The 11,976-nt window shown below is 43.3% G+C and overlaps 1 protein-coding gene across 1 annotated transcript in view; it reads left to right on the top strand.

Annotated features, from left to right (window-relative positions):
- Positions 1–7,031: 7,031 nt before the first annotated feature.
- LOC109912577 (phospholipid phosphatase 3-like) overlaps positions 7,032–11,976 on the top strand; it is a 70,569-nt gene continuing 65,624 nt past the window's right edge. The window contains exon 1 of the mRNA XM_048618061.1: positions 7,032–7,999. Within this exon, the coding sequence (XP_048474018.1) occupies positions 7,822–7,999 (178 nt within the window). The 5' untranslated portion in view covers positions 7,032–7,821. The remainder of the gene's footprint in view (positions 8,000–11,976) is intronic.

Raw genomic sequence — 11,976 nt, 5'->3', positions numbered from 1 at the left:
GTTCATCCAGCTCTACACCTTGTTATCTCAGATTCTCCAGCATCTGCAGTTCCTACTGTCCCAGAGGTTATAGTTATCTGTTTTATTAAGGTTGGCAGTAGCATCCCAAAAGCTGAAGTATGAAACTTAAAAAATAAATAGGTTTCTAAATCCAACCAGGAGAGCGCGAGTGATGGCACTTTTTCAGTTGCAAATAGCTACTATTCCTTTTTTCCAAGTGCCTGGCAAGTGCCCAAGTGCTCTCTCTCGGCCCTTCTCCTGATGATCGACACAGAAATCCAGTGCTGCAAGGTTTGCTCAGCCAAAGCCTCCTCTAAATAGTATACTATCTCCTGGTGTTTTCCACACAGTTTTCAAATATAAATATGTAATCCCATAATGAAATTGTGGCTTATGTCCTGTCTCCTATGAGTCTATGTGCTGTGATCCCCTCAGTTTCCTGTTTCTTTCTTTGGTCTTTCTTTCCCGTCACGAACCCGCAACTTCATGTTAAAAGTTATGAATGTCACTAAAATATTTTAGTTTTCATTATGATGAAACTATCCCGCCTTAGACCATTTTTCTTGCTTTTGTAGCTACGCTATTGACCTACATCCTAATGACCATGTCCCGTCTGCAATTTCCGCAAAGCTCTGTGCTTGATAGAAATGTGACTGTAGCCTTCATCATAAGAGCAGAAGTCAGGATGTTTGCTAGTTACTGAGGCTGTCCATGCCTACATTCAGAAAGATCTGGGCAACATCCAGGCTTCTCCAAAGCACATGTCAGCAGCCTGATGGATTAATCCCCACTTGCTTGGATGAGTGCAGCTCCAACAACGCTCAAAAAACTCAATACCATCCAGGAAAACGTAGCTCATTTATTTCCCCACATGCCACCTTCAACTGTCATTCCTATCACCACCAAAGCACAGTGGCAGCAGTGTGTACCATCTACAACATGCTTAGCAGCAACTCTTCCAAAGCTCCTCAAACAGCACCTTCCAAATCAGTGACCTCTATTATCTAGAACAAGAGAGGTAGCAGATATGTAAGAACATCTGCCAGCTCCAATATTAGCCATACCTCATCCTGAGTTGGAACGATAGGAATTTAATCCCAATAAGTGCCAGGTGATGTATTTTGGGAGGTCTAATAAGGGGAGGACATCAACAGTGAACCCTAGGGAGTACCCAGGAACAAAAGGGAGCTTGGTGTACAAGATCCCTGTACATAGATCCCTGAAGATGTCAGATTGGTGAAGAAGGCACAGAAGAAGCTTAGCTTCATCAGCTAGGGCGTGGAACATTGGAGCAAGAAAGTCTTGTTACAACCTTATTGGTTAGGCCACAGATGGAAAACTGTGTGCAGTTCTGGTCGCCACACTATCAGAAGGATGTGATTGCACTGGAGAGGGTAGAGGGGACATTCACCAGGATGTTGCCTGGGATGTAAAGTCTCAGTTGTGAGGAAAGACTGGATAGGCTAGGTTTGTTTTCCTTGGAGCACAGGAGGTTGAGAGGTGATCTCAATGAGGTATATATTGTTATGAGAGGCATAGACGGAGTAGATCATGAGAATCTCTTTTCCCAATGGCAGACCAGAGGGAGTAAATTCAAGCTGAGGATTAAGTAGTTTAGAGGAGATCTGAGAAAGAATTTTTTTTTTTTACTCAGAGGGTGGTAGAAATATGGAATGTGCTGCCTGAGAGGGTGATGGAGGCAGGTGCTCTCGGAACATTTGAGAAGCACTTGGATGACCATTTAAAATGCCAGGGCATAGTAGGCTATGGACTGAGTTTGTTGTTTGTTGGTCAGTATAGACATGGTGGGCTGTTTCTCTGCTGTATGTCTCTCTCCAAAGCTAACATCATACATCCTACTGAGGGGTACCCATCTGGCTGAGATGTGTGAGTGCAAAACAAATTAAATATAATCCAGTCCGAAAATCAGGGGCTTTAATCTTGCTGGTTGAAAAGAGACAAAACTGATTAAGAGGACCTTTATCCAGCACCTCCTTTTAACTTGCCCCATTCATAACTGCCTCGAGCTAAAAAGGTGATCTGCATATACACAGAGGGAAGGGAGAGGCAATTAATATAAAACAGAGTTAACATTTCAAATCCATCTTCAGAACATTCTTCGTCACGGGAGTTAATGTTTAACGCACAGGTGAGGGCGAAGTTTGCAGGAATATTGGGAACAGGATGGGAAGAGGACAACATGGAGTATAAACACTATATCCAGTATTAAGACTGAGAAAGGGTCACTGGACCTGAAACGTTAACTCTGATTTCTCTACACAAATGTTGCCAGACCTGCCAAGATTTTCCAGCAATTCCTGATTTCCAGCATCTGCAGTTCTTCGGAGTTCTGTTTTTGTTTCACAGTGAAAAGTGGAATGATGTAAATGTGAGTCACCATTCTTTAAATTTGTATTAAGCTTCAATTAAGGTACAGGAGGCTGAAGACAGAGATCTCAGAACGGGGATGAGAACTAATGTGTACGTAAAGCATACAAAATACAGAACAGTAAATTATCTCTTCTTGTTAGCTCCTATCATTGTAATCTCAATCTAGTAGTTAAATCAAGGAATAAAACAAACCGATTTAGTGTCAATTTCAAACATATAATTGTGACATCTAACATCAAAAAGCATGTACAGATATTCATTCCAAGTGTTTCCAGAGCCCAGCAATGATGGTGCCATCTTGCAAGAATTATATGATTTACTGGGATCAAGAAGATGACTTTCTTAATAAATTATACCACATATAACAGGAATTGGTGAAGGTTTATCCAACATTCATTGGATACAAGATAATCTGCAGCTGAGACTGTGTAAATGAAATAAATGACTTCCATCTATATGTGAGTCTTCTTCAGTTGTATTGAACTCAAAATGTTAACTCTGTTTCTCTCTCCACGAACAGTGCCGGAGTTTCTCCAGCACTTTCAGATCTCCAAAATTTTTTGCATTTGTTTTAAGAGGGAGCGGTGAGTTGCTCTTGCAGAGGGCTGTCACAGATAGAACAGGCTGAAGGGCCTCCTTTTGTGGTGCAACAATTCTGTCACTCAATGCGAAGGGAGAAACGGAGAGACAGAAAACGGGTTTGAGAGCTTTGGGACAGAGTTTTCCAAGGTAGGGGCTGAACTCTGAGGCAGAAATGGCCACTGGTGGAGCCCATCTAACAGCTCAGCGCTCCGAACCCAGCTACCACATATATCTGCCATCCCAGGTCCGTTGTTCCCTCTGAGAACTGGTTAAAAGTCTGGGTGCTGGCTTAGGATGCAGATGGATAAAGGCATAGGTAGAGAGAAGTAAGTTGGAATGTAAACGTGGGCAGAATGAGAGGAACACAATTCTTGTTTGGAGGAGGTCACACAGATCCAAAGGAATGAGGGAATGGAGGGTTTGAACACTCACTATAGTCTGAGTGATAAAGCTTGGCCAGTATACCAGAGAGAACACTCATGTTGCCGTTTGATGAAGTGTAATGGGATCTTTACATGCTCTTGAGACAGCAGGCAGCCCCTTGGCCACTCTGAAAAATGGCAACACTGACAGTGCAGCACTCCCTGAGTCCTGGACTAGCCTGATTAAATCCAGCAAGGCCTGGATTTCTGATATTCTTCCAACATATGGCAGTGTAGATAGGACCTTGGTTAAAAAGTATTAAGTAGGCCAGGAGGTAGAGTGTCATGAGATACTGGAAAGTGGTTGAGAAAATGGTGCCATTCCAAGGAAAATGACTGCCTTCAGAAGAATGTGGAAGACAGATTGAAAGATAATGTATATAGTATATAACATAAAGAAGTGAAATTTGATACAGCAACGATGGGTTACCACAGTGTAAACCAGGAACCAGCCCCCTGTTTTGAATGAACACCAGCCTGCCTTACTATAGATTTTATATGAAATGTGAAAAATGAGGAAAGATAATAAAAAATGTGATTAACCTTCGTAAGAGTTTGATTTGAAATACTGCGTCCAATTCTGGGCACCATACTTTAGGAAAGATGTGAAGACATTGAAATAAATGGGTCCAGGATTGAGAGACCATGTGGAGAGATTGCAGAATCTTAGGCTGTTCTCCTTAGAGGGAGAAAAGTGAGAGGACATTCACTAAAGCTATTCAAATTCACAAGGGGGCCAGATGGTGTAGATGGGTAGAAGTGGTTCCCATTGGTGAAAGGGTCAGGAACCAGAGGACAAACTTAGTTACACAATAAGTAGTTAGATTCTGGAATCCACTGGCTTTCCAAAGGGATAGGAGAAACAAGAGTAGGGTGAGCTCAGCTCTGGCAAAAGGCTAGCACAGACATGATGGGCCAAATGACTTCCTTATGTGCTGTAACCATTCTTTGATTATATTCAACGAAACAGCCCAAAGCACATCACAGAATTAACTATCTTTAAAGTTGCACAAAATGATACACAGTAACCATTATGTTCCAGTAAATCTGTGACCATGTATTGGACCATCGAAAAGAAAGCCATTTGACCCATTGACCAACGGTTCTCTTGCAGATCAATCCCTGCCAGTTTATTTCATACATAGGAACTAGGAACAGGTGGAGGCCATTCAGCCCTTCAAGCCCACTCTGCTATTTGATGCAATCCTGGCTGAAAAGAAACAAGCAGGCCAGTCAGTTCAAGGGATTAACTCATCTCAGCCTCAACTCCACTTTTCTGCCTGTTTTCATAACTCTTTAACCCACTACTAATTAAAAATCTATCTCCTCCTTAAATTTACTCAATCTCCTGGCATCTACCACACTCGGGGGAGTGAATTCCACTGATTCACAGCCCGTGGAGAGAAGTAATTCCTCCTCATCTCTGTTTTAAATCTGCCACTCCTTATCCTAAAACTATGGCCTCACAATCCAGGCTTCCCCCACATGAGGAAACATCAACTCCACATCTAGTTTGTCAATCCCCTTTTCGCATCTTATGTACCTTAATTAGCTCTTCTCTCTCATCTGTAGACACAGTCAGCCAGGGTGGCATTTTAGAAATTCCTGCTTTCAGAATAAAAACAGCCTGAATCCAGGTTAAAACTCAGAGACAGATTCTGAACAAGGCCTCCCACCTACAATTCAGCATCTGACCTGGGATGTCACCTTTTGTTTATTCCTATCGCTCTGCCTGTTTGAAGTTTGGAAAGTTGGGCAGACGCTGATGAAACCTTTAATTATCTCAGGGCAGTGACTTGAAACAGCTTCTGGAATTTGCATCTTAATCAATCAAAACTTGGGCATCTCCTTTCTAACAGAGTTCTCCATACCCTGCTTCTGCAATTTCTAGAATGCAGGAATGTATGAATGATTAAGGATTCAACAGGAGGCAGTCAGTGAGCCATTTTAGGTTTGTTCACTCCACCCACACCAGTTGTATGATCCTTTGATCTCTCTGCCTTTCATCTCTCTGCCTATAAACTCTGTGCCTGTGTCCTCTCCCCTCTCACTGCACCTGACGAAGGAGCAGCGCTCTGAAAGCTTGTGATTTCAAATAAACCTGTTGGACTATAACCTGGTGTCGTGTGATTTTTGACTTAAACTCCAGGGAGCATAGGCCTAAAACTGCTCAAACTCTCTTCATTAGACAAACCCCTCATCTCTGGAATCAATCTAGTGAACCTCCTCTGAGCTGCCTCCATTGCAACTACATATCTCCCTAAGTATTGTACGCAATACTCCAGACATGGTCTCACTAATAATGCCTTGTACAGTTGCATCGACACCTCCATACTCTTCTACTCGTTTTGTAATAAATGCTAAAATTCCATTTGCTTTACTTGTTACCTGCTATCCCAGTGGCACCCAGATCCCTCTGCACCAAAGCCCTTGGATGTTGCTCTCTATTTAAATAACCAGTTCATTTCTATTCACCAGCCCTGCTTTCTCGTGGGCAGTGAGTTCTAGATCAGTTAATCCCTTGAGGTGATTGGCTCACTTGGTAAATTTATGAGTCAGCCACAAAGTCTGGAGTCACATGGAGGATACTGGAAGCAATGATAATACTATAAATGGCATTAGTCAACCTCTGGTTGTTTTGCAACATGGCTATAAGGGTTCCCTTCACTGAGACCAGCTCTCAGTTCCGGATCTGTGAATTGTGTTTCAATCCTACCAGCTTCCACAGTGGAATTGGAACTGTTTTAATTTCAAAATATACTTCCATTAAAAAAAACTTTGCATACGTAGTCACAACTGCAGTACGATTCTGTACAGTAGCATATCAAGGAAACAAACAAACATTGGAAACAGACAGAAATTGCTGGAAAAGCTCAGCAGGTCTGGCAGCATTTGTGGACAGGTTTCAGAGTTAATGTTTCGGGTCGAGTGACCCTTCCTTATTTTTATTTAGACAAACAGTTGAGTTTGACTCTATCTAACTAAACCAAAGGCATCTCTTAATTGAACCAGACTATATTTGGGGCACTAAGAGGGTCCGATAATTGAACGGACTCCCATTTAACTTTAACAGGAAGACCTCAGACAGTGATAGTAGAAACTGCCGATGCTGGAGTCTGAGATAACACAGTGTGGATCTGGAGCAACACAGCCGGCCAGGCAGCATTAGACGAGCAGGAAAGCTGACATTTCGGCTCTGGACCCTTCTTCAGATTCCTGAAGAAGGGTGCAGACCCGAAAGGTCAGCTTTCCTGCTCCTCCAATGCTGCCTGGCCTGCTGTGTTCCTCCAGCTCCAGACCTCAGACAGTGGCCTTTCCCCACTCCACCTGTGGGATTCTAACTCGTGTCCCTAGAACATTAACCTGGCCCTCAGTATTACTGAGCCAGCAAACCCCAACTTTAATGAGTACACCGAAGTCTTTCTGGACCATGTGCATATTTGCTTCTAAATCAATGTTCCGGTTGATCTTAAGCCACCCAATCCTGGGGCTCCAATGTAGCAGTCAGTAACCAATCAGGGCAGATGCTTCCCAATTCCCAAAGAAATCTGAAAACACAGGGTTGGGAAAAAAGGTTTTAAAAATGTAAAGGGAAAATATGGAAGATCCCAGTTTTGAAGAACTGAGATTAAGGCTGGTCTCCTGGTAAATGTTGGACCATTGTGTGGAGGGATCTCTACACCCTCGCTGTAAAGTGTCAGTGAAAATCCTGGAATTGGATTAGCCAATCTAATTCTGGCGTGTTTTTTCTCTACTTCCTTTTTGCTTCAAAAATAAGAAACTGGAGATTGAGTGATTGGTTAAAGTGGCCGAGCTGAAAGCTCGCTTTTCTCTCTCCCTTACCCCCGCCTCGCCAACATTTCCGATTTTCTGAGCTGTCAGTCACCAGTGTAGCCCCCACCCCCCTACAAAAGGGTCTGGAGTTTAAACAGAGAGACCGTCTCTGAGTTTCCAGGTACAGGACTGACCGCAGGAGGAAGAGAGAGAGAGAGAGAGAGAGAGACTGGGAAACAGAAAGCACTAGGCTTGTAAACCCAGGAGCTGGAATTGGACTCGGAACGTTTTGTTCCAAAAAAGTTTTTGAAACTTTTGCCGAAGTTTTTGCGAAGTTTTGTTTTCCTTTGCCAAGGGGAGGTGGAGAAACATGTCCCTTTGTAAGTTTTAAAGTTGAGAATCGGACGGAGTGCCAGATTTTTTTTTCCCTCTCTCTCTGGTTGGGGGTGGGAGTGTTGGAGTTCTGGAATTTTTGGAAACTTTTTTTTCAACGTCTGTGTGGGGGGAAAAAAAAGTCGGTGCTGAAAACTTTTGGGGCATAACAGGGAACAGGAGTGTGTAAAGTGGCCGCAGCCTGGGAGAAGGAGAAAGGGGAAAAACAGAGACTGTCAGCTAGTCCCAGGGGTAACAGACGAAACACATTGCCCTGACCATGTCCAAATGTAAAGATGATAGGGTTTATACCCCCACTGCAGCGATTGTGAGGATTCCGGACAGCGAAGATGCCTTTGACTCGGAGCCTGGGGTCTCTGCTCGGGATCCCAGGGATCGCACGCCTCCCCGGGGTAAAAGGATGTTGATTTTCCTGGACATGATCTGCATTATACTTGGTAAGAACTCTCTGGCAATCCTCTCGTCTTTAGTCTGTATTGTTCTGGTGCTATCATGGAGGCCAATAAATGCAAATTTCTACGGGGACCAAGCCCATATTAAAGCCCCCAGTTTTTTATCTCGGTGTGTAACTTCTGGGTAATTATTTCAATGTTATTCCTCCCCGTCTCTATAATATGTTCCCAGTGAAAGTCCATGGCAGTGATTTTCCTGTCAGTGGCCTGCCTTTATTCAGATTTACAGTTTCCATTTGGCCCCATCCAACCTCTGCTATCTCCAGCATCCCCATACTTACTCCTCAGCCCCCCCCTTACTCTGTTTTGTGTACACCCACCTTCTCAACTTGTATTTCTCCCTCAAACCCCATATACCTTTTGATGAAAGTCTCCTCAGTGTGCTGGGTCCACTTGCTGCTCCTTTGCACTCCCTGCAGTGTTTCTTAGGCTCACTATCAATATGGAACTGAGTCAGGAATGACACAGGAAACCATTTGGTCCATCGACTCCTTGCCGGCTCTCTGTAGACCAATCCAGTCAATCCCATTTCCTAATTTAGGAACAGACCCCCTTGGTCCAACTCATCCAAGCCGACCAAATAGCCTACATTAATCTAGCCCCATTTTCCAGCATTTGGCTCGTATCCCTCCAAACCCTTCCTATTCATGTACCCATCCAGATGCCTTTTAAATGTTGTAATTGTACCAGCCTCCATCACCTCCTCATTGCCTACACCTCTGTGTGAAAAGGTTGCCCCTCAGGTTCCTTTAAAATCTTTCCCCTCTCACCTTAAACCGATGCCCCTACCCTGGGGAAAAGACCTTGCTGACACTCTGTCAGTAACTCTGTATAGGAATGATTCCCTCAGTGCAACAGCAAATGATGGTCCCATACATAAGGAGCATTGCAACAAATTAGACAACACCTACTGAAGTTTAAGAGTGGGAATGTAACTGGAGAATTCAACAAGATAAGTGAAATTTTATTGTGTTAAGTAAGAAGATCACATTAATAATATTGAGAAAGTAAGTATTTTGGGGTAGAGGCTCAAGATATTTGAGAATGTACTGTACTCCACAAATCATTAAAGGTTGTAATATAAATCCATTAAGAAAGCAGATTGAGCACTAGGAGTTATTTCTAAACAGACATTGTTATAGAAACATTGTTAAACTTAGTTTGAACTGGACTATGGTTAAATCACACTTGACAGTACTGTGTGCATCTCTGATCAAAATAAGGATGGAGACACGAGAAGGTGCAAGAAAGATTTACAAGGCTGACCCTTAAAAGTGGCTTTTGAATCCAAACCAGTCCAAATTGGATCCAAGTGGAATTTGTCAGGCTGTTTATCTGTCTCTCTTGTCCCCAGTCTGTTTACATTTTGGACCACCAAAAATGTTCATCAAAGTGGGACAAGAGGTACTGGCTCTTCTGATGCCTGAAGGATGATCTAGTCAAGGTTTACATTGTTATAAAAAGAGGTAAATAGAGTACTCATAGAAATTATGTTTCCACTAGGGGGAAAAAAAAGAAAACCAGAGACTATCATGAAATAGCCACCAAGAGTCCAAATGGAAAACCAGAAAGTGGTGAGAATGTGGAACATGCTACCACAGGAACTAGTTGAGGTCAATATGATAGATGTGTTGATGTGGATAAGCATGTGCAGGAGAAGGGAGTAGGAGATTGTGCTATCATAAGAGTTAAAAGGGGGAGAATGTGAGGAGGTCCGAGTCAAACATAAATGCCAACATGTTCTTATTGGGCTGAATGGTCTGTTTCTGTGCTGGATATTCTATATAACCCTGTGAAAAAACTTCCTTCTCTGTTTTATAATTCTTGGCCTTGTGTTTGAATTCCGCTCTCACCTCCCCCTTCCCTAACTCAGTAATGGTGGCCAAACTATAGGACTGCAAGATCTCTGTGTTTCCTTCTGCTCTGGCCTCTTGTGCACCCCAGTTTTTCATCACTCCACATTCAGTTTCCAAAACCTTAAACTCTAGAATTCCTACCCTAACCCTAATTGTTCCTTTTAGTCATAGAATCCCTACAGTGCTGAAAGAAGCTATTTGACCTATTGAGTCCGCACCAACCCTCCGAAGAACATCCCACCCAGACCTAGCCCCCTACCCTATCACTGCAATTCCACATTTACCACAGCTAGCCCACACAACTTTGGGCACTACAGGATAATTTAGCACAGCCAGTCCACCTAACCTGCACATCTTTGGACTGTGAGAGGAAACCAGAGCACCCAGAGGAAACCCACACAGACACGGGGAGAATGTGCAAACTCCACACAAGCAGTCGCCCGAGGATGGGATTGAACCTGGGTCCCTGCCGCTGTGAGGCAGCAGTGCTAACCACTGAGTCACCGTGCTGTGACAGTCTGTAAAACCTATCTCTTTAAGCAAGTTTTGGTCACCTGTTCTAATTCTCCCCTGGAATCACACTCCTGGGAAATGCCTTGAGAAGTTGTACTACATGAGCGGTGCTATATAAATGCAGGTGGTTGTTTTGTGTAGGGAGCTGAGGCCCTGTCCATTAGCTGCCTCCCCAACTGTGTGGATTGCAGGTGAAAGGCTGGATCTTGTTATTAAAACACTGCACTGCTTCAGTGCCCAGCTGCCTACCAGCTGTGTCACAGAAACCACTGTGAAATTAAAGTCACCCCTGTGCCAGAACTTGTGGGATATCTGCTGGCAACGAGGACAGATCTGGTATATGGCAAAAAGGAAACATCCACCCTGGAAATCTGCGATAACAACACAAGCCCACATTTGTGAAACGAAAAAGCCAGGTTAATATTTAAGGTGAAGTTAATTTCATCTGACCTGCTGTCCTCGTCCCTGCAGTTGCTGGATAATTCCAGGAGTTTTCTTTTTAAATTAACTGAAGGTGTCCTGTGTTAAACAATAGAAATTAGAATCTTGTTTGTGTAAATCAGTCATGATCTTTTTAGGCCCTCTTGCCTATTCCTGCTTGCGTTTGTCAGTTCTTATGTAGCAATATTTGTTATTGTCTACCTGCTTTAATCACATCTTGGCAAGTAACCTTCATTTTTACCTGTCATTTAAACTTGTCAGTACACTCTTCCATGAAATGGACAATAGAATATGTTAGCCCTTTGTAATGCCTCCTGCGATGTTTATGATTGATAAGACGAGTCTCGTTTTATGGTTAAATATTAAGGGAAGACTGGGATTGTAGGAAGGTTCTGGGCTCAAGTTCCACTCCATTTAAATTGAGGTTTATAATCCAGTTGGCACTGAGGAAGGGCTGCACTGTCCGAGGTGCCATCTTTCAGTTGGATGTAAAAATCCCATGGCATTATTCTGAGGAAGACCAATAGAGTTATACCTAGTGCCCTGGCTGCTATTTATCCTCTCAATCAACGACTCACACTGACACTCACACTATCTGGTCAATTTCGCATCACTGTTTGTGAGAGCTCCCCATGTGAAATTTTTGGCTGCGTTTCCAACATCACATCAGTGATGACATTGAAAAAGTCCTTTGCTGATTGTAAAGTACTTTGAGGCACTTTGTGGTCATGAAAGGTGCTACATAAATGCAAACTTTTCTTTTGCTATGACTAGGTCTGAGGCACCGGATCGTTAGTTGCTATAGACGCATCCTCAGCTTCAAAGTGGCTTCTGAATCCCAACCAATCCAAACTGGAGCAACTAGAATATGTTAGACAACAAGGTGCAGGGCTGGATGAACACAGCAGGCCAAGCAGCATCATAGGAGCAGAGAGGCTGACGTTTCGGGCCTAGACCCTTCATCAGAAAATTAGTGGGACAGTTTGAGCCATTTAGTTAGATCAGGACTGATTGACAACTCACCCCTATTTATCTGCCTTTGCTCCGTATCCTTTGATTCCAAACAAGCACTGGTTGACCTCAGTATTAAAGTTTCAATCAACGCTCACCTTTAGGAGAGTCCGAGATATTTATTATCCTTTGTGTGAAAAA

Source organism: Rhincodon typus, chromosome 38, assembly GCF_021869965.1.
Source record: "Rhincodon typus isolate 14 chromosome 38, sRhiTyp1.1, whole genome shotgun sequence".
Classification (NCBI taxonomy): Eukaryota; Metazoa; Chordata; class Chondrichthyes; order Orectolobiformes; family Rhincodontidae; genus Rhincodon; species Rhincodon typus.
This window is presented reverse-complemented; position numbering and strand designations above follow the sequence as displayed.